We start from the raw sequence: 27,598 nt of genomic DNA on the forward strand, positions 1-27,598 counted from the left end.
TTTGGCTCCCCTCTCCCTCTGGTCTTTTCAGGTCCCAGTCAGCTTGGGGTTTGATCAGACCCAAAGGCTCGGTTACTCCCTGGCTTAAGATTGTTTGGTTCAAAGGCACATCACCCGCCAGAGCTTCATAGCTTGAAGAGCCCTCTCCAACTACCTCCCAGTCAGACTTTTCTCATCCATCGTAGACCCATGCTGCTCCATCTTGCTACCTTTGTTGGAATGGCCTTGAAGACGCCGACCACTTGTTCTTCTCCTGCCCTTTTGCTGCAGCCATTTGGAAGAAAGGTTTGCTTAGCTTCTGGCCAACCAGAAGAAGAGGTCTTCCCCTTCAGAGAGAATGGATTTCGATTGATATGACTTTTGGAGGTAACTCCATTTGTGACACTGTCAGCAAGCTTGTTTTTTGAGCCTCCATGTGCCTCCACCTCTCACATCTGGATGGAGCGTAATCTTAGAAGATGGACTTCCAACTCTCATTCTTTTGATAAGATTTGGAATGCCATCTCCTTTGACAAAATTTCCAAGATTGCCTCCCTCCCTCATCATCCAGCACGAACCCCAAGGAACAGGCTCATTATTGTCTCTTGGGGCCTCCCCTCTTCTATATTGCAACCGGCTTCCCCCTCCCCCCTCCCCCCTTCTCCTTTCTTTTCTTTTGTTTGGCCCTAGGGCTTGTGTATTCCTTCCTTTTTTTCTTGCAATATAATTTTTTACTCATCCAAAAAATAAATAGATAAAACTTTAGAACGATCCTTTAACAAATATAACCATGTCATTCAAAAATGATCATCTACAAAAAGTAATAAAGTATGAAAAACCTGACTCTTGACACGACACGAACACCACACATCTTAATGAATTAAAGAAGAAAAATAACTTAAAGAGACATCACAAGAAGGGAACAAGGTACAACAATGCTCTCCAAGCTCACACGCTTCATACTTAAATCCAAAGATATGCTTGCAACTGGGAACCATCTATTGGAGTTTGGAAATGGAGAGATGTCACAACCTGTAATGCCACTGAAAGAGAGAGGACACACTAGAAGCAGCAGAAGCAATTGTAAGAGTAACACAGCCAAAGTAATATAGTCCATACTTCTTACGCCCTCCATCAATCGTCTTCTTTGTCTGGGGATCCTGAAAAACACAAGTAGGATGGAAGGTGACTGAACAATTTAATGATTTAGTCAATTGACTAATAGAAAGAAGATTTAAGGGTAAGTTAGGAACATGAACAGATTTTAACATTGAAAAAGGTAAAGAGACACAACCATAAGCTGACATGTGAGTAAAGGAGCCATCAACGAGCATGACTTTAGAAGGGTAATTAATTTTTAGAAAGGAGGAAATACATGGGACTTACCAATCATATGAGTGGTGGCACCAAAATCAGGGACCCATGATGTGGAGGAAGGGGCAAGAAATGTGCTAGTACTTGAGTGAGTGATGGTAACAATAGATGTAGATGCAGATGTCTCAATTTGCTAAACCGTTCTCATAATTGATTTAATTCATCTCGCAATTGAGAGACGTAATGACTACCTCCAGATATAGAAGCAAGATTGGTATAATAAGGTGACACTGTTGTAGAACTCTAATCAAAAGTAACAACGTTAGCGGATAGTTGTTGAGCCCACTCTGGCTTACCATGCTTTGCCCAACAAGTATCGACAGTATGATTCAACTTCCCATAGTGTATACACTGATGCATGGCTTGATCTGGTGGTTGTACTCTACCTCAACCACCACCACGACCTCTGCCTCTCCATGAACAGCAACCTTTGCTAGGAAAACCAGTTCACGGCCACAACCTCCACTATTTATAACAACAGCTAAGTTATCCTTAGAGTAAGTCAATTCAGATTTGGTGGAGGAAAACACAATAAATTGAATTCACCAGAAAGCCTCATTCATTATCGTATCTTCTCGCCTGCAAGTATTTGGCTTTTGATGGGTTAGAGATCAGAGTCTAAACCAGACAAAAACTTAGCAACTAAGAATTCAGCACATTAAGACTTCAGAACTTCAATATCAGTGATAGAGGTTGATATATGTTGCATTCCTTCCACATGCCCTTTAAAGAACTGTAGTAGTCTCCAACAAATTTCCCATTCTGCTTGGAGGAGAAAATTTTCGCATACATATCATAAGCCCTAGACATATTTTCATCTAGATAGTAACTTTCTCTTAGATCAGCCCCAACACCTAAGGGTGTCAAATTGGAACCGGAACCGAAAAACAAAACCTAAACCAAACTGACTGTATTTGGTCCAAATCTGATGATGAAAAATGGATTTTAAAGTTAGTTTGATTCGGTTTCGGTTCTAGTTTAGGAACCGTCAGTTTGAACCGACACTAAACCAAATTACTTAGTTGTTTATGCAAGTCAACAAAGGTTATTGATATTGGGCCCCATTTTGAGGAATGAATTATATTTCAGGTTCAAATTCGTCAAAGCTGATGACGTTGACGGGCCCCAACATCCATTTCTCCACAAGCGTTATGCTTGCCTTTCTTTATAGTGTAATGTTGTGTGTTTACTGCTTTGGGACCTGTTTTGTCTTTTCCGTAACTTTTTCGTTGGCAGAACCTTGACCATGAGTACAGAGCGCAAAGATACATACATACATGGGCCTGAGTGGCAGGCCCATGTGCCTGGGCGCAGCCTGCGCTGCAGCACAGAGAACAGCGCCCCTATATATATATATATATAAGAGAGAGAGAGAGAGAGAGAGCACAGAGAGATGAAATTTGAAGGAGTGGTTGAATCATGGCCAGTAAGGACAATTGGCAGTTGTATGATGACGACTGAAACACCGTTCTAATCCAGTTTTGCCCAGATGTATAGGCAACTTGGGCAACCAGTGAATAACTAATCTCTTCGACAGTTCGACCTTTCCGAATCCCTTTACTGTATAGTCTTTAGGTTTACTAAGAGACTTCTCCCGACTCCCAGTCTCCCAACGTCTAAACCAGTAAACCCTAGGAGGCAGGCAGCTCTTACTCTCTGAAGATAGAATCTCTCATCTCCCTCCAGGCTCCAAGCTCCAGGCTGTAAATGACCAGACTTATTTCATCGTTCATATCTATGATGCAGTCGGCTATCAATTTAGCTTCTACTACTCCAGTTGACGTACAAAGTGCTCCAGACTCCAACAATGCTACAGCTTCTGCAATATCATCAACACCAGCAAAAGCGGCCAAGACTTCAACCATGGCTCCAAGTTCAAGTTTTACCACAACTACCCAGATGCTTAGAGAATTCTCTTTGGAAATCTACTATAAACAAGAGCTTCAGTTAATGAGCCGTCCTGCAACTCAAGAAACACCTTCAAAGCAATAATAGGGGGGAAACGGTCAAGAATTAGTAGAATTTAGAATGTCAACCCTGCAAAGGAAAAGGGTTATTATTAATCGTTATCTGGGTTTAGTCATTCAAGGGGTTTTAACTTAAAATCGTTCTTTTTTGCAATTATCATTGGTTCCCCAGATCAAATCCTCCCTTTTTTGATTTGCCCATAGTAACGCCCTTATTCGTCTAAAACGAACCAAATGCAAACCGAAACCAAACCAAACAGGTTCGGTTTGAGGACAAGGTCTTAGAATCTAATTGGTTCTCATTTCGGTTCACACTAGCAATTCCTTGGACCAAACTGAAACCGATTAGCTGGAATTGAACCGATTGACACCCTTGGCTGTGGTATGAAACATCACATTGGCAGCCACAAAAGGCTCCATACTATTGCACAGACAACAAAATATGGTGGCATTTCCGATGTCCACTCATTATAATCAGAAGAATTCGTAGCAGGTAGTGGCTTAGCCAGATAATCCATCTTCCGTTTGGCATTGATACAAACTCTAATAGCCTGTGCCCAAAGTAAATAATTGGATGCACCATTAAGCTTAATAAAAGTAACTTGGACATTGATAGAGTCCACATGGGGTTTTGAACCACCCATTAGAGATGAGGAACTCTAGATATTACCAGAAGGTAATTGCCAACGAAAAATACCAGATATAACCAACAGCCAATTACCGATGAAAAATACCAGATATAACCAGCAAAAGATACCAGTAGAAAATTACCAATAGACAACCACAATGCAGAGCCAATAAGAATCAAAACTCTGGGTAGAAAAGATAGTCAACCTTTATCTAGGGTAACCTTTCCTGATGGTTCCTCAAACCTGGTAAGATATAATATAGTAGGTAACTAAGGGATTAAAACCCCACAATATCAAACAGATTTGATGAATCACTAATAACCAGCAGAAAAATAAGGTAATTCTGAAAAAACACACGCAGAATTTGGGTGATTTCAGGAAGCAATATAGCAGGGTGTCAGATTGACATCAAACCACTGTCAAAGAAGCCTTTTAGATGGGGGAAAGAAACCCCAAAGTATTAACAGAATCCAAAGGACAGATTCGTAAATAAGATGAATCTCAATCAGTCAAAATTCCCTGAAAAACAGGGGTACTGCCAGCATGTTGGGATAGAATTCTTCAATTGATTTGAGGCTTAGATCAGCCTCAAAAGGAGATCGAATGTGCTAACTAAGAGGGGCAATAATGCCCTAAAGCTTCAAAGTGATCTGCTGGTTGGATGCAAGAATATGGACAGATTTTTAAAATCAGCCAATGAAGCCCAGAAACAGAGTACCACCAGAAGCTATTGTGATGTACTTCGATACTTGTAAGTAGATAAACCATGGAGTTCTGTTGCATGTAGTATAAAGGAAGGAAACCCTGGTTTATTTCCATAAATCAAACTAGGGCTTCATTGATTAGGTATGAAGCATAGGTTGCTGCAAAGCATAGGTTGCTGCAAACCAACAGCGAAGATCCATATTGGACAATCAAAACAGTAATTGAATAAGAAAGAGGGTAAGATTAAGGAGGCTCTTAATACCATGAAATAATATCAAAGCCTATAAGATCAGCAATGAAAAGTAGGAGAGAAGAGAAGAACCGAATGGTAGAAGAGACGAAAATGAGAGTCAGTTTGACAGTATGTTTAACCGAGACCTCCTTTGTTGCTTATATAATTGAATGTATGTGCAAATACAATAAAGGACGTGACTTAAACAAACTAAGTACAACTTTACCCATAACTCACTACATACTACCAAATATACCCTTAGAATAGTGGTAACACCTATTAACACTTAACAGTTTCAAAGTAAGAATGATACCATTTAAAGCTTAATAATTTAGGTCATAAAGGAATCAAATGTTCAGGCGTCTACCTCTAGCAAGCTTGGAATGCTCCAACGGACAACATTCTGGACAATTCCACCATCAGAGTTATCTCGGCAATCAAATGTTTGGTAGATTTGCCCAACCTACATGATTTAATGGAAATACAGAATTGCACCTCTTTAAACCAAATATCACATTACAACAACACATGACAAAATTTTGAAATACTAGTGAATATCTTTAAGGAACAAAAAACACTTCATTAGTATGAAAACATCTATTTATGACAATCAAAAGAATCGGTACAAGAAGGGAAAAAATTAGTTATAGTGCTTGGAAATTCAAATGGCATGTAATCCTCCAAAATACACAAGGGAAATGCCAAAAACCAAGTAAGAGAATGGAGAAGCCTAAGAACTTAGTTGGGGAACCCAAAATAATTGTGTTATTTGCAGATAAATAGATAATGAAAATGGTATTGGATAAAATGACTAACGCTATGCAGAATGGGTAGGCCGGCTTATTAAAGATGTTCTGAAGGATGTCAATGATGATGCTAGAGGGATAGAACACATTTGAGCAAGCTGATTGTGGCATGTTGAAGCTCAAATGCCATTACTGCAACAAGTTCTCGTCTAAGGATTTGGAAGAGAGGTAGCAGCAGGAAAATTGTAAAATGTATATATATATATAACCAACTTTGATAAAAATAGGTCGATCAAGCCATATGCAACTGACAAAATTTAAAACACTTGATAACCACTTTGACAAGTTAAACACCTGACAATCTATTTAATAAGTTAAGAACGGTAGCAAAGATACAATCTTGCAAAAGCAGGAGAGGAAAAACCATAGTTTCAGAAATCGGATCAAAATTGGCAGAACCGACCGACCCCAATTTTAATTAATGCCAATTTCTGAAACCTGTTTGTGAATCGGCCATGATTAATCTTAGATCTTCATTTTTTGCCATTTTTTCTCCTTAGTAAGTAAAATAGCAGAACGTTTTTCTTCATTTTTTTCCCTGCCACCTTCTCATCCAACCCTTTATCTCTTTTGGCCCAAAGCCCTTTAAATACTTTAATATGTGGACATCCCACCCCCCAATTTCTATCCTCTGTCCGGGAGGCATGGAACAAGCAGGTCCACTGTTCCCCCCCTCTCTCTCATTGCTTTTGCAAAAAAGCTACGGGAGTCTAAGGAAGCCCTCAAAGCCTGGAATTCAGCAGCATTTGGTAACATCTCATCGAGGGTCTCCACTTGTCGATCTATTCTAAGGAAGCCCTCAAAGCCGGTCCACTGTTTCTCCCCCCCCCCTTCTCATTGCTTTTGCAAAAAAGCTCCGACATGCTCAACCGTTTTCTGGCTGAAGAAGAAAAAACTCTCCTTGGAGCTCTCTCATCTCTCCTCCCAAGAAGAGAGTTTTCTCCGCAAAAAAACCTGTATCAAATGGCTTGAGCTTGGAGATTCCAATACGGCTTATTTCCATCAATCCTTGAAAGGCTGTTTCAACCTCAACTCTATTCCCATGCTTCTCAATCGAGATGGCAATCCCCTCTCCGCTGTCCAGGATATTAAGGCGGAAGCTATCTCCTTCTTTTCTTCCAGCTTCTGCCCCCCTCCCCCTCCTCCTTCCACCATCCCCCCGGCTCTCATTAACAAGTTTGTTCCCTCGTCCCTCTTTGAGTCCTTCCGAAGAAGAAATCCATAAAGTGGTTCTCTCTCACAAATTCAATCGGGCCCCTGGTCCTGATGGGTTTAGTATTGGGTTCTTCTCGGCTTGCTAGGACATTATCAAAGAAGACCTCATTAAAGCTATCCATAGCTTCTTTTTCAACCCCAGCCAGCTCCCTCGCATCAATTACCTCATCTTCAAAAAGGAAGGAGCTTACTCTTTACTTGACTTCGGACCTATCTCCCACTGCAAACTCCTTTATAAATTCATAGCCAAAATCCTGGCTAATCAACTTCAAATGGTAGTCCCCTCCTTAGTTACCCCAAATCAATCGGCTTTCATCTCCAATAGAAGTATAGCTGATAACATCCTCCTTTGTTCAAAAATTGTTCAAGGCTTTGATCGCAAAGCCCACTCCCCTGTTGCCCTCATGAAGATCGACATCCATAAAGCCTTCGACTCCTGCGATGGGACTTCATTTGTGGTGTCAAGACTCAGATGTCTTTCCTCCCTATCTTTATCCGCTAGATTTTCTCTTGCATCTCCTCCCCTTTCTTCTCTATCATCATCAATGGCTCCCCCGCTGGATTCTTCCCCTCCAAAGTTGAAATCCGCCAAGGCTGCCCTCTTTCTCCTTTCCTCTTCTCCCTTGCCCTTGAGGTTCTCTCTAGAAGTATCCAGTAAAAAACTGACCAAATCCTCATCTCCCCCTTGCCTAAGTGCAAAGTCCTTAAGCTTACCCATCTTACCCTTGCGGAAGATCTCATGATCTTTTCCAAGGCCTCCCCCTCTTCCATTTCCTCCATTATGTCCTCCCTTTATCTCTTCGAGAGACTATCCGTTCTTTAGATCAGTCTCTTGAAATCCCAAATCTTCCTTTCAGGCATCCCTGAATCTAATAAGGAATCTCTCCTTCGCCCCACGGGCTTCACCCTAGGTTCCTTACCAGTTAAATATTTAGGTCTTCCCCTTATCTAGCGCAGCAATCAAACCAAAACTCTTTAGGGTCTACGACCAATGGTGGTCGTACATCAGCTTACTCAATTAGGGGCTCTTGAAAGGACAAACTTCTTTCCTATGCTGGCAGGATTGTTCTGATTAGATCAGTCCTCCAATCCTCTTACATTTACTGGTGCGGTATCTACGGGCTCCCCAAATCCACCATCAAAGCCATGGAATCTCTTTTCTTTGCATTCCTCTGGAAAGGAAAATAATGTTTCAAATTCCTTCATATAATTAGCTGGGCTACCATCTGTCTCCCTAAATGTGAAGGAGGTCTAGGCCTTTGCAAAGTCAGGGACTAATACTACGAGTATCCTTAAGTTAATTTGGAAAATCTCCACCAAGCATGACTGTATCTGGGTCAACTAAGTTTACTTCTACTCCTAAAAAATGGCTCCAACTGGTCTGTCCTCCACCTTGCAAACCCCTATGGGGTATGGCGCAAAATCCTTCTCCTCCGCCCCTTAGCCCTTAGAGCCACTTCCTCTGTGATTGCTGATGGAACCTCCACCTCCCTTTGGCTTGATCCCTGGCACCTCTCTGGAGTTCTCTTCAACTCTGTCAGTGCCCATTCGGTCTACTCCTCGGGTATTCCTAAATCTGCCCTGCTCTCCTCTATCATCTCCCATGGTGTACTTGGTCCCCCCCATCCCTCTTTCCCCAATGCCTCAGCCAGGTCTGGGCCTCTCTCCCCACTCTTAACCCCCATCCCTCCCGCTCAAACAAGGTCTTTTGGACCCCCTCCCCTAATGACCTCTTCAGTACTAGATCAGCTTAGGACTTTTTTAGGCCTCTTACCCCCTTAGTCCCCTGGTGCAATCTATTATAGTTCAAAGGCCATATCCTCGCCATACTTTTAATGTTTGGAGAACCCTAAACAACGGCCTTCCCACCCAAGCCTTTCTCCTACACCACCATATTCCTGTCACCCCCTCTTGTACCCTTTGCTAGAATGGCATTGAAGACGTTGATCACCTTTTTTTTTCCTACCCTCTTGCCTATAACATTTGGAGGAAAGCCTTAGCTACTATTTGGCCCCACAATAGGAGACCTCTACCCTTCGCTCGGGAGTGGCTCTGGCTGGATATGACTTTTTCAGGCAAAACTTTTGGTGATATAATATCACTAGCAAACTGGTGTTTGGGGTTGTTATCTTGCACATTTGGATGGAGAAGAATCTCCAAAGATGGACCTCCAACTCTCGCTCTTTCGACATGATTTGGAAAGCCATCTTCTTTGATGTCAGCTCCAGACCTCACATGCTCCCTCTTGGTTCCGTTTGTGATTCCCCAAGGAACAGGCTCACTGTTGTTTCCTGGGGCCTAGATGATTCTTTTTTTCAGTCTCACAACCCGACTTCTTAGGGCTTGTGGTTTTGTATAGTCGCCCCCCCTCTTTTGCTCCTCTTCGGAGTTTTGGAAATAAAATTTTTATTCACCAAAAGAAAATAGCAGAAAATCAATGAAACTTACCTCTTGTAGCAAGATCTATAAATATTTTGAATCAAAAACTCCAAAAAATCACATATTTGTAGAAATCTTTGCATCTTCTTCCACTACCAGTCTTTCGAATCAAAAACTCCAAAAAATCACAGATTTGTGGGAATTTTTGTATCTTCTTCCTGATTCTAATTTCTAGGGTTCTGGCCAATCCTGACCGACTCTGGTCCAATTCATATTTGAATTGAAGGAGGAAGATCCCATGTCCGATTCTGGGTTTTTAAACCTTGGGAAAACATACAGAACTAGATCACATTAGATCTATTACAACTGAAAATCAAAGTTATTATGAATGACATCATACACATAAAGTGATTTATTAAAACTGAAAATCAAAGTTATTATGAATGACATCATACATATATGTATATGAGCAAGAATTTTTAAAAACATTTAAGAAACTTTAATACCTTATTGAAGATTAGAGATACTTCCACATAATTAGATGGACCCGGATCCTCTCCAGTGCACCAGCCCCTCCGGTGGACATCCGATGGCTGGGAGCACCTGGGCACGCACCCTAAGTGCCTCCAGCCATCAGATGCTCGCTGGAGAGGATCTCTTTCCTAATTAGCGTGCTAAAGTTGAAAAAAGTTTTGGTTCATTATGACTTGTGAGGGCTGAGGGGAGGGTTGATATTGCAATAAACATAACTAACAACTTTAGGAAAAGATATCTTAACCACAAGCATAAATGACTTCAGTCGTATGACTAAAATCTAATTTTAACCTAGGTGATCTGAATCATAGGTGTGCATCCCATTAGGCAAGAACCCTATTCCCATCTCATAATCGATGACAAAAAGCTCGATTTCACCATATCGAGTAAAACGTACAAGTATCTGAATTCACGATTTACCATTATCCTAAGCGTCTTCAGCAACATTATATGGCACTTATTTAGGACTAAAATAACTACATAATTTAAGAAAATAATTAGAATACCTGAAAGAAAGGAATCCTTGCAGCGGACTCCAGTAGAACGAGGACATCGGGAGCAGAAGTATACTGCAACCGCCATGTTCCGTCTAATTTCACCAGATCGATGGGCGAACCGGCGTCGTATGCCTCCACGCACACCTGCCCATGATAATAACACCACAAATCACTTCGATGCTTCAAAAATGGAAATATACAATACCGAAACACACACACGCACGCACAGAGGTACACAGGCACAAACAATTAGCAGCGTCACTCGCACAGACCGAGAGAACGAGCGAACGAGGAGAAAGAATAGAGAGAGTCATGAATCGAACCAGAGCCTCCTCGATAGAGTAGCGTTTATCGGAGGTTGCAACAAGGCCACGTTGCGTATCTTGGATAGCTCTTAACAGATTGTGTTTTTGGCTCTCGCGCTCAAACTTGTGTTATAAAATATGAAAAAGCAAATGCAGTGAGATGATTAACTTGATGAAATAAGAACTAAAAAGAAGAATTAGAACTGCACTGTGGGTCACCGGAGTCGTATCAGTTGCGATGCTCGCTGTAGCTGTACACAAAAACGTTCCCGGAGTCGCGTGTTTCGTCGTCGAGCAAGGCGTAGCTACTGAAAGCCTCTTCTCATTGATGGCTCCCCCTGCGAGTGGAAAGGACAAAAAAGAACGAATTGTAAGATCCATACAGATTACAGATATAGACTGAATTATCTATCTTCTCAGTAAGCCCAAGTATGATATCTCTCACTGGAGCCAAGTATGAGGACTCATTTGGTAGAGTATTATTAACCGTAGATACATATGGAATAGTATCAATTGCATCTCTGCCACTCTTGATAAATTGATTATCAAGAAAATTGGTAATGGCAAATCTACCTTTTTGTTTGATTGAAAAGTGGATACCCACTGTCCCAGAAAACCTTCTTCATGCATCCTTGACACCTCTAATTCCTAGAAGTCATTTAACCAAGGTTGATGAATTTGTCTTGAATTCTAATTGGAACCAAACTCTTTTATCTCATTATTTATCTGCTTCTATGTCTTCTGATATTCGATTGATTAATATCTCTACCTTCAATGATAGTTGGTGGTGCGTTAAGTCCAACAATGGCATCTTAACGACTAAACTGGCTGCTAAAGAGATCAATTCTAACTCTGTTGTTTCCAATCCTCTAATCAAATCTTGGTGGAACTTCTTTTGGAAACTCACAATCCACCCAAAGTTTAAATTTTTTTTCTGACGTTTGCTAAATGCAAGACTCCCTCTCAAGGCCACTCTTTCAAAATGGCTCCAGATCGATCCCTCCTACGCTTTTTGTGGAAATTGTATCCTCCTGGCATCTATTTTTATCTTGTGACTGGGTTAAACACATTTGGGCGGCTGGACCTCTAGGCTTGAGAACTGAACATTTGAAGCATCTAAGCTTGATGGATATGTGCATTGCTTTCCTTTACAATCACTCTTTGGAAAGGCAATCTTTAATCTGGTTTTTTAGTGTGTTTATTATTACTTGTTAAGATGGCCGAGTTGGTGTTCCCATTGCGAATTTCTTGGCAAAACAGGCGGCTAAATCAGGAGCGTCAGTGCCCAACTGTGCCCTTCCTAGACACATTGAAGATCAGCTGGCTCATGATGCCATGGGTTTGCCTAGATTTCGGTTTTTGTGATGTTGGGGCTGCCCCCTCCTTTTGTATCCACCTGCAGTGGATTCCTTGAGCTTGCGTGCTAGTGTCTGGGCTTAGTTCCTTTTGTATCTATTTTCAATTTCTTTAATACAATGATCTTTTAGCGAAAAAAATATTATCACTTGTTACTTTGTTTGGATCTTAAGAAACCTTGTGGTCAATAAGACTACCAGACCTGACTCTCCCTGGGTTCTAAATAATGTGCACAAATGGATATCAGATCTAAATTTATCCCCCCCCCCCTTCATTTCTCCCCAGTTTGTAACAAATAATCCCCATGAGGCTTTCTTGTCTCAAAATTCTAACTGTTTCCCTGTTCTCAATTTTCCTGTTTTAATCTGTGCAGGATACCATATTCCTGGACTGAAATTGACAGGATGATCCTTTATAATATTACTAGGCGGTCATTTGATGTTTTTGCAGCAGGACACATTACTTCTACCAACAGTTTGGAACTGGGCCTAGCTAGTATTAAAATGGGTATAACTAACGCCAAGAGCATGGGGTTGCAGATTAAAGTACTGTGGTGCTCAAACCAACAGGTCACCGATGTTCTTCCATCTCCAACCACACATCCTTGGCCATGGGAACTGCTAAATATAAGCTTTATTTATAAAAATACTAGCTGTATACAAATTGCTATGAATCTAGCTAAGTATGGTCAATGTAACAAATCTGTCTATTACTCCAATGGTTAATATATCTTGTTTGTTTCTTGTCCAAAAAAAAAATATGAGAGAGGGTTCTCTTTGGGCAACTGACCTCGGGGTGTGCACCGATGAGAAGCAGTCGAACAATGTGAGGGCGGCGACGTCTTTTAATGTGAGGAGGAGAGAAGGATTAAAATTGTCTGCAGTGCTAAAACTTGGTAGTGCCTAGCAGGGGCCTTTAGAGATTGACACATGGCGCCAAAAGATGGCTCTCCTTTATTTGCTCGAGATTGTGTACTAACCCGTTTTCCACCCTATCCGCCCAGATCTATGAGAAAGAAATCCCCAGATCGCTCTGGTTTGCAAATTTTCTTCTACTTCCCTCTCTCAATGAAAGCAAAATTTTAGGGATATTGCTCTGTGTCTTGCAATTTGGGGATTCAAATGTAGGGGTGCAAGTTTGGCCATGTTGGCCTAAACCCACCCTGACCCGCCCTAAGCCCGGACAGGGTCTGGGTTGAGATATCTTGGCCCTGAGGGACAAGTCAAGACTGGAAATTTCTAACCTTGAGGTAGGGTCGAGGTCGGACCAAGGTTGAGACCTTGATCGAAGCCTAGCCCGACCTGGGCGATCCAATCCTGTTTTAAGTTATACTATAAAATATATAGTGATATATAATATATATTATAAACTTTAAATATCTCCCACATTTTGTTATATAATATATTATATATGAAGATAACAAGTAATATAAACATTTTATTATAGTGTTATTTTACTTAAAATTGATAATTTTCTCCCTGACCAAGTCTAGCCATTGCATATCCCTTACCCCTCCCCATGATCAGGGCCAATTAGGGTCAGCCCGACCCGATCCTGAAGGCGGGTCAGGGTTGGATTTTCCAGGCCTTGAGTTAGGGTTGGGTTGGGCCTGGGCCCAGATATGGGGACTCAGGATTGGGCTACGATTTTATAAAACCCGACCCAACTCGACCCTGTTGCAGCCCTATTTAGATGAACGAAACCAGAGAGAAAGGATCATTGGACCTTCTATCGAATCTGTTCATTGTTCTTCACCTTCCCTCTCTCGATGGATGCAAAATTTGGGATTAAAATCATCTGCATTACTTAAATCTGGCAGTGCCCCCTTTAGAGACGACACATGGGGCCAGTAGATCGAACGAATCTCCTTTATTTGCCCCAGATCAGTGAACTAACCTGTTTTCCACCCCCACCAGCCTCGGATCTGTGAGAAGAAATCCCCAAATCGCCCTGGTTTTCAAATGTTCTTCAACTTCACTCACTCAATGAAAGCAAAATTTTGGGGATACTGCCCTGCGTCCTACGATTTGGGGATTCAGACGAATGGAACCAGAGAGAGAGAGCATCATTGGACCTTTTATCAAACCTGCTCATTGTTCTTCACCTTCCCTCTCTCGACGGGTGCAAGTTTTGGGATTAAAATCGTCTGCAGCCTCCTTTCGAGACTGACATGTGGCGCTGGAAGATCGAACGACTCTCCTTTATTTGCCCCAGATCAGTGAACTAACCCATTCTCCACACCACCCGCCCTGGATCTGTGAGAAGAAATCCCCAAATCGCTCTAGTTTTCATATTTTCTTCAACTTCCGTCTCTCAATAAAAGCAAAATTTTGGGGATACTGCCCTGCGTCCTGTGATTTGGGGATTCGGACGAACGAAACCAAAGAGAGAGGATCATTGGACCTTTTATCGAACCTGCTCATTGTTCTTCACCTCCCTCTCTTGATGGGTGCAAAATTTGACATGCTTGTTCTCTGGGTACATCTTTGCCCATGTATTCATCGCAAAGGGGTCATTAACTGCAAATTCAGCAAAATCAGGATCAGAAAATGAACGTTAAAAAATCCTTGAACAGTTCCTTCAGAAACGTTTGGTTTCAGGGGACAAGAAGAAAATCTGCTAGTCATGGTTTATACACTTCACACATCAAGACAAATTAAGACGATTGTGCTGACTTTTTAATCAAAATTAGCTTTATAATGGTTTTGGAAATGTTCATGAAAAAGAAGATGTGTATCATTAAAGACGAACACGATAAGACAATATGGGATTGTCTAGGGCTTCAGGCTTTCGAGATTTGAGATGTCCAGATTGAAAGAAGCTCACGCTAGTAATTCTTAGAGAGAATTGATTGAAGCTCCTATCTATGCAACGTCTACAAATCATTCCAATAGAAGTACTAAAACAAGGTTGATTGGGTTTTCGCAAGAAAACTTGGAAAATGAGGAAGGGAAATTACCACTAATAAGCAGAAGGAACTTGCTTTCATTTGAAATCCTATTAGTCTCTTCTCAATTGCAATGACCAACTGGATTTTGCTGCTTTAAAGGAACTTGTTTTCATTTGACATTTCATTCACCCTGGCCATCTAATATCTTCAAACTATTCTAGGTTCTTAGGATGTAAGAAGATGTCTGCCTTCCAAGAGAAAATTGGGTCTTATGTGAAAACCCGGTTTTGTGTTTATCTATTTGCAGACTTGGTTACAATTGCAAAGCAGATGGCTACTGTGAAACACAAGATCTGAGTTAAACCACACAGGATAAGCCGCCGAAGGGAGGAGTAGTTCTGTCTTAAGCTTGAAGATCACCGGAGGGAGGAGAACTCCTTTAGTTTCATTTGAAGCTTCGACAATAGCTTACCTCTTCATCCCCTCAAGGGATTAGTCGCCGGAGGCTTACACAAAATCTGAAGCTCGAAGATCGCAGGGTGTCGACAGAGAGGAAGAGGGTAGGGGATTTGGGATTTCATTTCACAAGTTTCAAACCGGGTCATCAAAATGGGTTTTTTTTTTCATTTGAAATAATGCAACACAATCTCCACCCTTCGATCTTCCAACTTCCAACGCCACATGTCAATCTCTAAAGGATGCACTGCTAGGCACTACCAGATTTTAGCACTGCAGACGATTTTAATCCCTCCTGAATTGAGGAGAGAAAGGGTGCTAGCATACCCCAATGGATAGTCTTTGTTTCATTCACCCTTGCCCTTGAAGGTTCTCTTGTGATTTTTATTGCTTAATAATTACTTCCCTTTTTATGAAATAATTCTCTGTAATATATCTCCACACAAAACCCAAATCTACTTGAAAATTAGTATGTTGATATCTAGATAAAGAAGTAGCTTTAACTATAGTCTCTGTAGCTTGGGTCTCTTCACTGTCATTTATTAAGGACATAATGGGACATGCAAGGAGACCTCATTATATATTTGTTGGGAAAGAGTTTTTTGTCTAGGAGCGTGGCTCCTACACCAGCATGACACCCAATGGGAGTACAAATTGAAGCATCAACTAGAGTGAGATTTCTGTGTTTCATATAGGACAAGGGCATTTTTTTTGCCCCATCATGTGTCTGGGTGAAAGAGCCATGCTCCAGACTGAGTCCTTTCCTTTTTCCCATATTTGTTTGAGTTTGTGAGGGTTTATTTTCTTTTTTGATAGTTTGCTCATTTATTGATGGCAATACCGAAGGTGGATGAGTGGATTTATTTGTTTTGTAATCTTTTTGTGTCATCTAGAATAATGGTGTCGAATTATAATTGAAAACTGAATCCGGATCCAAACCGAACCAAAGCAAATGGAATTTGATTACAATTCGGGATTGAGATGCAAGAACTGAGCTCGGTTCGGTTCGGATATGGTTTCAGCATAGGAACCGAATTTGGATACCAAGTTATTTTAGTATATTAATTATAATACTTTTTTTTGGTAGAAAATATATTAATTATAATACTACAAATATTATAGTATATTAATACACTATAATACTAATATATTATAATATACATTACTAATATTAGTATTAGATTTTATAATACTATTATGTAATACTATATATATATATATATATATATATATATATATATACACGTAAATATGCACGTGTGACCATATGTAGATCCAAAAGAGATTTTTTATGGGGGAGGGTTGCTTATTATAATATTTTCTTCTTGCTAAAGTTTGGTCTTGTGAAAGTATAAAATTTGCAGCATTATTACTTGTAATTTTCAAATTAATGAAGAGGAATTAAAGACTTAGTAAATTGTTCCAAAACATTGTAAATACCAATTTGCTTGAAACAAGTAGCAGAACCTGTTCAACCCAAAAATCACACATTGTTCTAATAATTTCATAATCATGTAAACTATATATTAAAGATAATCCTTCTCTATTTTAATTTTCTTGTTTTTGTTGTCTACATATTCTTCCAAATCAATGATCTTGTTCTTTCCCGCATCTTCTTTTTTGATTTTTTCTGCAACAATTCTTCTTGATATTCTACTTTCATTGTTTTTGCTATCCATTTTGAAGTAGACATAGTAAATCTTGGACACGCAAGAATCTAAAAATCGGACCCTAAGGTCTGCTCCCACACAAAATGTCTACCCAATACCCATCTTCTTTCAACATTTCTATACTGCACATGACACATGGTCAGCCTCCAAATTCAAAGAACGAAGAAACCAAGGGTTAAAATTAAAGCATGGGTATCTTCCATCAATTTTCCCAATCATGTGCTTTAGAAACTTGAGGAATAAGACACCACATAATGATTTATCGCTGAATTTTAAATTCAGGGAACACAAAACTCATGATGAATCCGAAGAGAATAAAGGACAGTGGAGACCTAACCACAGTATTGCACTCTTTCTGCAGTTGTGCTTGAAAAAAGAAAAGAAAAAGAAGAGGCAAAGCAGTCATGATAGAATGATGCTAAAGCTAGAAACCCTTCAATTTCTCTTTCAATATTCATTGCTGTTAGAGACAATATGCTCCCAAATAATCTTATGGCTCAAACTTACACATATAGAGAACAATCTAATAGTTCAAAACTACTTTTACATAAACTAATAGACAAAATAAAAGAAATATCGTGGAAACAAAAGTTACAACTGAATATGGCCCAAGTTTTCTTTAATAAACTTCAAAACTGCTTTTTCACATGTAACATTTGTCTCTGTTTTCGCAGTCTTTAGTCTCTCTCATCCACACATGAGTGAGTGGGTGAGAGAGAGAGAGAGAGAGTGAGAGAGTGAGTGAGTGTGAGTGTGTGTGTGCCAATGCCCTTTGGGAGCGCAATAGCGCACGAAAACGACCGAACTCTGACCGACCTCCTCTGCATTTGCACTGCCTTATGTTTACGTAATGGACGTTGATACTTGCTGTGTCATTATGCTGGATCAAAATACCAACTCTTTGAACATACAAAAGAACCCACAAAAGGTCGGGGCGTTTTGGTTTAAATCATCATTGCACAACCAAAAAGAACCCACAAAACAATCACTTGACTCGGGTTCTGATGTACCCGATGCATCAACAGTCTCCTGAGACCTTTCATTGGCTTGGTGTATGATCATATCTCCCTTGTCACTACTATCACATGTCAGTCGCCTGACCTTCCTCTGCAAGCTGCCCATGGGTCCATTTCTTCAGCATATCCAAAGCAGCCTTGGGCTGATCCATTGGGACCATGTGACCAGCATCATGGACCTGTTATTTATCACAGAGACCAGAACTTAATTAGAATAGTAAAACAGTTGATTCAAATTATTCATTCATGGACAGAATTTTCAGCAGCAATGTGAGATGATAAGGAAACTTCTGAATCTCTTGGTATACTTCATCATCGGAATCTCTTGATTCACTGGAAAGTATACCAATAAATAATTGAATATTAGGTTGCAACAACCAATACCTATCAGACTCATACTAAGAGGATTGTGTCCTTTCAAAAGTATAGGGTACCATTCCATTTCGTGCCCAGTCCAACTCTATAACAGACTCATGTTCAATTGGGGACTTTCTGACTTTCTTTCAACAAAGGCTGTCTTATTACCCCACTTACTTACCTAACGTATACGCTTACTCACTTTCTTTCAAGACAAAAAGGATAGTGCGCTTCTTACCTAAACTCTATAGTCTCACTTTTTATAGGTTTCAACACCTAATAAAGAAGAAAGAATGGAAATGAAGGACAATACTTCACAAAACCACATCCGAACCGAACTTGAACCATGGGCTTAGTTGTGAACCAGAATATTGATCAAAAACCAGAACCACAAAGGCTTCTGTGATGACGCTCCTGCATTATCTTGATACGATTTCGCTTCTCCTAATGAAACTGTTGTTTGTCACAAATACAGAGAGTGTATGTTTCTATGTGTGTGAACAAGCAAGAGAGCAGGAAAGAGAGATTATAGAAAAGAAACTACACACAGCTGTAGCCAGGGAGATGGGATACCATAGTAAGTGTACTCTTGTGGGACATCGTGGTTCCTAGCAATGTGTGTGAACAAGCAAGAGAGCAGGAAAGAGAGATTATAAAAAAGAAACTACACACACCTGTAGGCAGGCAGATGGGATACCATAGTAAGTGTACTCTTGTGGGACATCGTGGTTCCTAGCAAGCCTTCAAGATTTTAACAAATTTTGGAAGACAACTCCAGTATGCGTCATGATTATTTGACACTGAAGCAACAAGAAGGCTCATAACAGATGTCAAAACTCCCACATCACGCTCATCCAGAAGTTGCACCATACGATCTAACTTGGAAAAGCATATGGAGAAACAGAATTATCAGAATTCAGAACCCATTAATATATCTTGGAGTGGAGAACATGCATGTTGAAATAGAACATAAAATTCAGACTAACCAGCCATCTACATTCACAACGTCAGGATTTTTTCTGTAAAGGCGTAGAAGACACAAAGCAGCCTTCTTTCTTACAAGTGGTCTACAGCTGCTGGACATCTGACAAAGAAGATGCAGCTTGCATCATTATATATCTCAGGAGGGATTTGATGAATATTATGTTCAGATTAATGAATATTCAGCTAGAAAATGGGTCAATTACTAACAAATAGGTAATTATGAAACCACAATTTGCGTCAAAAGAATTTCTTCGGTCAAGAAATGGATATATCAAAAAATCTTGAAAGGTGAGGTCAATTATGAAACCACAATTTGATCATGAGAGAAAGCATCTTACTCAAGTTCTCTTGTAGGTTGTGATGTTAATCCTGAAACACGATATTTCCTCCGCACATTTCCTCTATGAGTAATACCCACTTTCACTCCTCTAAGGGCTTTTTAATCTGGGACGCATTTTAGAGACAAAACTCCAAAAATGAATTCCCAAAGGGAAAGGAAAAAACTAATAATTAGCCTCCAACACCAGAACAAACAAATAATACCTTGACACGATCTGAATCAGACAATGTCCTGGACAATACATCCTTGCCTAGAAGTTGAGCGACAAACTCTATTACAGGGAGAGGCTCAATAAATGCAGCTGAAGACATATCTATATAATGGGAAAAAAAGAAAAACAAAATGATGACAAATAACGAAGTGTAATTTAAAGAGAACACTATTTTATCTTTTTCTCCTATCAACAGTAAAATTATTTAATTCGGATCTACTCACCAATATTCAGGGTCAGGATCATCTGGGTAGGCCTTATACTCTGATAAAATCTACACCATGACTCCACACCTTCTCCAAGCCACTGTGGTGTTCTTATGTCAGGAGAAAAGAAAGATCTCCCAACAGGACAATACCTTTAAATTTCATAAATTGTCGGACAAATAAGAATGGCTGCCACCATAGATTGGTAAAACCAGACACACAATTCAATGAAATCATACCTTTTAGAGGAGAGTTCTCTCTTTACAATGTCAAGAATCTGAAGAGCTTCCTGTGGAGCATCCGCTCGCTTAGCAGCAAAAAACTTGATCACCACCTTATATTCTCTTTCCCTTCTGAAAATTGTTTAAGGACCGAAGAAGTAATTACATCATGATGCTAAGAAAGGAAAGCCAAAACACAAACCACCCTGACAGGATTTTCGACCTCCTCTTCCTCTTCTCTTACCTCTGTTCCTCGAAGGAGGTGAAGTGTCGTGGATTAGATTGGCACTTGTGGTTTCCTCACGAGGCGGGCCTTTTCCATGCTGTGCAGTTTTTGGAGCTTTCTTCACTGGATTCATGGTGCTCTGTATTTGGGTTTTTAATCAAAATGTGCTGCTCGGAGCTCTGTATCTGTCTCATGGGCATGGTGGTTAAAACTGATTGCTGAAGAAAACCTGGTTCGCACGAAATGACCGTCACCAAATACAACACTTTCCCTTTCTCTTATTGGCTGAAGGAAATCTGTATTGAGAATCAGAAAATACAGAGAAAAGAGAGACATGCCAGCAAGATTATGTCAATTGTTGAACAAGTAACATGTATGGAAATTATGACAGCAGTACATCATATTCTTCATTCAAAGAGGGAAAAAATAGTAGTGCAAATCCCGGCCATTATTGTAATTATAAGCATTACCATTCCTTTGCAAAACCCAAAACTCACTACCAAAGAACAAGACAAAAGATACTCGATACCCATAACTTCATGAGTCAAAAAGTTACAGTTGCAAGAAAAAAAAAACCCAGAAGGCAAATCAAAGAAAAGTCTCATAAAACGATCAACCCAAACTTACAATGAAATCTCAGCCCTGCGATTCAAGAAAAAAATACTAACCGCAGAAACCAATGCCTCTCTTCACACCAAAAACAAATGGAAATCAAAGAGGGGAGAGACCAAAAACCAGAGGCTTTCACACTTTATCCGGTAAATAACTAAACAGGAAGCATAAGATAGAATTTTTCTCTGCCCCACCCCCTTCTTTTTAAGTTCTAATGTTCAACCAAGTGTTGACTTACGGTGTCAAAAACAATAACAGAGCCAAAAACAAAGAACATTGATTAGAGATTCATCATAATTAAAACACAAATATGAACAAAAGCTAATGAAGTGAAGAAAACATGCAATATGAGTTTGGTTTTATGAAAAGCAAATCATCCATGAGAAATGGAATAACCATTTTGTAAGGGGATTCTCAAAGGCCAATTGTACAATAAACATATGAAGGAATAATACAAAATCTTGTAATTTCAACTTATTATAGAGCATCTCGTATTAGTTCCACAGACAATGAATATTTTAAATTGAGTTTTTGCTACTTGTATTTGTTTGAGCTTTAAAATGTTATAAAATTATATGATTGTTCATAGTAGTTACAAAATAAGTCTAATGAGAAAAAAATAAATAAAGTTTCAAGTATTGGAACCACAAAGGAAAAAGGTTACCAGATCTAGAGTGCATTCATCCTTTCCATAGACAAGTGAAAAAGACTATGACTCCTTTTCTGGTTGAGGGTTGCCTCTGGAAAGTTGCCTACAACATTTGGTTACAAAATATAGTAGCAAAAAACATTTATAGTAAACAAATAGAGCATTTGATTGGAAAATTCTATCCTTCAAGAATAACTTGGTAAAAATTAAGTTTATTTTACTTACAATTTTCTGCCCATGGATAATGTTTGTAACTGAGTTCAACTTCAATTCTCTTGCCTCCTTACCAGAATACCATATTAAAAGCTTCAAAAAAACGTAAGACATGCTTAAACAAAATATTCCTGCATAACCAAGGGAACAAGCCATGAAACGAAGAGTTGTCATGCCAAAAGGTTTTAAATAATACAGTAATAAGTTTAAGTATGTAAACATTTGGACCAAATCGGTTTTACATACTTAATTGGAATCAGTGAAGAATGGAAGTCAATACGTTAAGCATACATACCTTTGTTTAACTGGGATTACATTTTCAACCCTGCAAGAGCTTATGTCAACCTTTGTTTGTCATTTACCATTATATCTTTGAACTCTTTTCGCACAGTACACACTTACAAGCTTTGAATATTAAATATAATAGAAATATTTGAATATAAAAATCAAATTACCTGAATGTAAAAAACTTAGTAACCTAATCATTTTAATAGGAACGGCATTCCCTCTCAGAACTAAATTTCATGCGGTAAGAATGAGAGGATCAATTCAAGTGCCTGAGAGAGGGTGCTTCGAGAAAAATTGAGCCATGGGTTTGAAGAGTTCTTCAGTATGTCTATTGTTAAAATCCACATTGAGTAACCAATGGAGATAATCCCTGTGTTTTTTCATCACTCAGATTCTATTGCTTGGTGAAGCTTAAAATAGATAGGCTCACACACAAACACAGAAAGGTACACTATGTGGCCACCCTTAACATCAACATTAAATTTCAATTTGCTGCTCTTGCCCTCTACCTCTCGTACCACATCCTTGGCACCTATGCTGATGAATACTTGTTTGACACAGTTCAATTACTGCCTATGATCAATTTATTAGGTTAATAAACTGTTAGTTATTTTTCACTATTTTTTCTAATTGCAGAACTTCTAATTCACATGTTGAAAAGGAGTCCATGATAGATGGCTCATGACTCCCACAAGTCAATTCATTATTTGAGTCTTACTGAAGTTCAACATTGCAAATTGGTTGTGGGGAGGAGAAAAAAGGAAAGAAAGAATAATAGAGTAAGAGTTGGATTAATTAAAACATAAAATTAAAAAAACCTATTGGAGAAAAAGTATGACATTTAGTATATTAATATCTCTTATGAAATACATATACCTCATGAAATGATGCTTCTATAGACTATATGGGTCAAAAGGATTTTACTTAATATAAATACAAAACTGTTAGTACCCATGAAATAATTGCTAAATGAAATTTAGTAAACTCAAACTATAGAAACTTATCATCTGCAGAAAGCATTGTAATGACAATACCGGAGATGGCCTGAATGGGCAGAATTTTGGCTTCCCTCTTCGACCAAACATAAGAAGATGTGCACCCTTCTTCAATGCAACAATTGCCTACACAAGACCCAAGATATTTAATCAGATATAAACTTCTACCAAGTAGACAAAAAGAGGAAGAACCAGTAAAACAGAAAATGATATACAGGACAACACAGAAATACAGAATACATATCTACAGATCTACCTACCCACCAATCTATCTATTTCCGATGCCAATTTGAATGAACTTTTAACAATAAATAGCAGGACCTTTAGAGATTCACTAAAGATTGACAGATTGAGCTCCAAACTACCTTCATTAAAAAATGCAAAATGAAACAGGGATTTGATCAGCCTTGGTTGGTCCTGAATGATCAAGCTGATCCATTAGTTGATTCAGTGATCCTTGAAATATAAAGATAACACACGCAAATCAAGTTTTGGGGTAGAATTGTAACCAAAATTCCTTAAAAAAATAAAACCTGAGACTACATAGAAATGAGAGCAAAAAACAAAAAATCATAGTGTACATGATTAAGGATGAATAATCAAAGTGAGAGTTGGATACTCCAATGGTAAGGATGAATACTCCCATTACCCAGCCGGGAAGATAGGTAAAACTTCTACATGTCCTTCATAATTAACCAAAAGGCTGAATGTCTGCCATACTTGATCATTAAAATATAAGGATAACACACACAAACAAAGTTTTGGGGTAGAATTGTAACCAAAATCCCTCAAAAAAAAATTCAAACCTTAAAACTAAAAAAAAAAGCTGCTGGTAAATAAGTGCCTACAATTCTAGCATACCTTGATAACACTACCTACAAATCCTTAAAAAAAGTTTGCTTCGGTTCTTCATCTTTTTCGGTGTTTTTTATTTTATATGCTATCCCTTTCCTCTCTTCTCTCACTTCTTCTCTTCTCTCCCTTTCTCGGTTCTGGTTTTTAAAGCTGCATTTTGCTAGAAGAACTAACCAGAAATCAAAACTGGTAGAATAGATCAATCCTAATGTGGACACAGAAATTACTGAAATCAAACTCCAAAAGAGGATTGATCAAATTCATATATAGATACTATTAATATTGCTCGGAAAGGTCTACTTTGAATAGCCTTCTTTTGCAGGATTCCAGCTACGGTCGTGGGTAGAAAATTACTGAAATCAAACTCCAAAAGAATATCCTAGAATATACTGACATCAAAGCCTACAGATACGGCAAAATAAATCAGCTCATGGACATTTCAATTAAAAAAAATAAGGAAAAGAAGCATACAAATATGCAGAAATCAAACTCAAACTAACCTAGGAAAACAGAAGAAAATACTGAAGAATGAATCCAGCTTGAGAAGCTAAAATCCCTGATGAAACCTTTTGTTGTAGCCACAAGCTCCACCCTGCTCATGTAAAGAATGTTAAAGGGAGACAAAGTGGAAATTAATGAGATGGAATATGAAAACAATATTTGTAAACAAATTGAAGGTTTTGGATACAGGAAAAGAGAAAATAAGAGAAAAATAAATAATTAATAGAAGCATTTGACATGGAGTCCACAATTGAGTTGAATCATAAGAAGAAGATTGAAAAACTAAAAACAATAAACCTACCCTAGTATTACCGTCTTCGTTTCTGATTCTACCCTGTTACGTTATTATCTCCCCTGGTATTACGGTTCATATGTTTCCCAGTTTCTATTCTGGCAACAAGAGGTTAATAGAGGTTTCGTCCAAGCTGCAGTAATGTGCAACAACTCATCTCCCCAACAGCTCATGGTAACCCTTTCCCTTTGTTTTTCCCATCTGAGACCGACAAAAATTATAAAAAATAAAAAAAAGCAGCAAACCTCATCCCTTCGATCCCCACAAGTCCCCTCTATCTGATTCCCTAGTGCTCATTCTTCCCACTGTTCTCCTTTATTTTTCTTTTTCTGTAACTTCGATCAACATCGTTCCTTTCGCCCAGGGTTCCGCCAGAGCCCAAAAAAAAAAAAAAACACAAAAAAAACAAAAACAGTGCAGAAGAGAAAGAGAGTGCAAGACAGAGAAAGAAGAATAGCAGAGAGAAATCAAGAAGCCAAGAAAAAGAGAAAATGGTGGAAGACGTACCTGGTTGATCCTCTTGAACGTGAGAGGGACGGAGATTGGGAGAGAGGAGATCGTCGAGCGGGAGAGTGATATGAAGGGGCTTTGAGACGTGAGAGGGACTGAGACAGGGAAAGAGGAGATCGTGGATTCGTAGAGAGGGAGAGTAAAGAGAGAATAAAGAGAGAGATATGGTAAGTGGAGGTATCTCTAGTGGAATAGGAGGAATCAATTTAGATTTTCTCAAAAAAATTATTATAAAAATTGAATTATTATAAAAAATTGAGGATAAGGGTACCTAAAATTATGAAATTATAAGAAAGAATGACATAAAGATTAAGAATTGAAGAATGAAATTTTAGATAAGAATGAAGGGTAGAATAGGTAACCGAAAGATTTGCCACTACGTGCTTTTATATAATAGTATGATATATATATAAATGACATACCTAATTATGCAAATGCACGTGTGACCATATGTTGGGAGGGACAGGAGAGATTGAAGAGGGGGAGAGTTTTTGGAAGGGAGAAGGAACTTGGGAGGGGGAGAGAGAGAGAGAGAGAGATTAGCATAGGGAGGGGAGAGCATGGAATGAATTGGGAGAAATGAGTTTTGGAAAGAGGGAGAGATAAGCGATGGGAGGGGAGTTCATGGAGAGCATTTGAAGAGATTTGTCTTGAGATCAACAATATTGTCTTATAATTATGAACCTTTTGGTACTTACACTACATAAGAATAAATATCCATAAGATAGAAGCATAGAATGCGGAATTGTTGGAACTGCAAAGAAGAATCTGTATAGGTTCATTGAAGATAATGGACCCATTTTTTTGTATCATATCTTTTGTCTTAAAGCATGGAATTACAAACATTTGGAGAGAGAAAAGTCCAACAACAGATCAGAAATAAAGTTTGTTCCTTGAATTTTAGATCAATCATTAATGCAAGATCAATAATATTACAAAATTCTCAAGGAAAAAGTACAATGTGTTTCTCTTCAAGATTTGAATGAACAAGTCGTAGAACGATTATACCCAATACTATTTCCTCTTCCGAGAAACGAGAACATTGTTGATGAATTTGAAATTATAATCTAGGCTCATAAGTATCCTATAACCAATGCAAAAGGAAACAGAAGAAAAATATAATCACTAAATAAACAGCTTATCACGTTGACCTCTGACAACACTCACATCGTTAATATCGAATAAAAAATGAAAACTGTGAGCGAATTCCCCATTTTCCTTTAAGACCTTATTTGAACAATGCACATTAACTTTGAAATGCAGAAATCTCTTTTCATGTCAACAACCCTTTTCATAAAAGGAGCCTTAGATTTACCAGGAACTGCAGTTGTATGATTGGCCCGCCCTTGTGAATTTGAAAATCCCATCCATATTGATGCTCTCACATGTTCTATGATCGGCCCCACGCTGAAGGAGGGACCATGCTGCCAGGCAGAGAACCTCTTCCCATGCTGAAGGGCGGTGCGGCACAGAGAATAACGCCCCCAACTAATAACACCTAATTCAAATACTCTTATTTAAATTTCAAACCGATCATGAGAGAAATACCCTTTCACGTGTACCGCACATGTCTTCCCATTATATATATATATATATATATATTATTTTTTAGCTAATTCCCTCTAGTAACAAGGAAATAGAGAAAAGTTCGATGTTTTGGAGCTTGTGGTGTACTCCACTGTCGGTAATGCCACTAGTGCTTAAGAGAATTGCTCATTCTAGTCCTGAACGTTATCCCAATCCCAATCCCAATCAAGGAGGAAGAAACAGTGTGAAGGAGAAAGAAATAGTGTGGATCTGCGTCGGTACTGATGTTCAAGGCAACAACCTCACCTCCAGGATTTTCGAGTGCCAAATTCGCACGCCCCCTCCCGGCACCAGTGTATGGGTCTTCTTTTTCGTTGTCCCCTCTCCTTTTTTGAGGCTTATATGTAGGTGATGCATTGTCTCAGTCGTTTTTTGCATGGATACACTGGAACTATCGATTTTATTTTTTTACTACCGGACTCCTCAAATATAAAGAGGTGCAGGTTTTATTTACTTTTAACTGTTCAGAGGTTTTCTTATAGATACTCATCTTCGGTATACAGAAGGAGTATTAAAGTAGTTATTGCTAGTCTCTGATATG

The 27,598-nt window shown here is 39.0% G+C and overlaps 1 protein-coding gene across 6 annotated transcripts in view; it reads right to left on the bottom strand.

The window, feature by feature from the left end:
• Positions 1 to 21,487, bottom strand: part of LOC122647638 (probable plastid-lipid-associated protein 10, chloroplastic) — a 57,275-nt gene extending 35,788 nt beyond the window's left edge. For 5 of the 6 annotated variants that reach the window (XM_043840993.1, XM_043840995.1, XM_043840996.1 and 2 more), the window contains exons 1-6: positions 21,484 to 21,487; positions 21,233 to 21,238; positions 10,842 to 11,021; positions 10,641 to 10,745; positions 10,327 to 10,461; positions 5,254 to 5,349 (exon numbers count right to left, since the gene is read on the bottom strand). In XM_043840993.1, coding sequence (XP_043696928.1) covers positions 5,254 to 5,349; positions 10,327 to 10,461; positions 10,641 to 10,745; positions 10,842 to 11,003 — 498 coding nt within the window. In that variant the 5' untranslated portion in view covers positions 11,004 to 11,021; positions 21,233 to 21,238; positions 21,484 to 21,487. The remainder of the gene's footprint in view (positions 1 to 5,253; positions 5,350 to 10,326; positions 10,462 to 10,640; positions 10,746 to 10,841; positions 11,022 to 21,232; positions 21,239 to 21,483) is intronic. The other variant, XM_043840998.1, reaches the window with a different exon arrangement.
• Between the last annotated feature and the right edge of the window lie 6,111 nt (positions 21,488 to 27,598).

The sequence above is a fragment of the Telopea speciosissima genome, unplaced genomic scaffold, assembly GCF_018873765.1.
Source record: "Telopea speciosissima isolate NSW1024214 ecotype Mountain lineage unplaced genomic scaffold, Tspe_v1 Tspe_v1.0101, whole genome shotgun sequence".
Classification (NCBI taxonomy): Eukaryota; Viridiplantae; Streptophyta; class Magnoliopsida; order Proteales; family Proteaceae; genus Telopea; species Telopea speciosissima.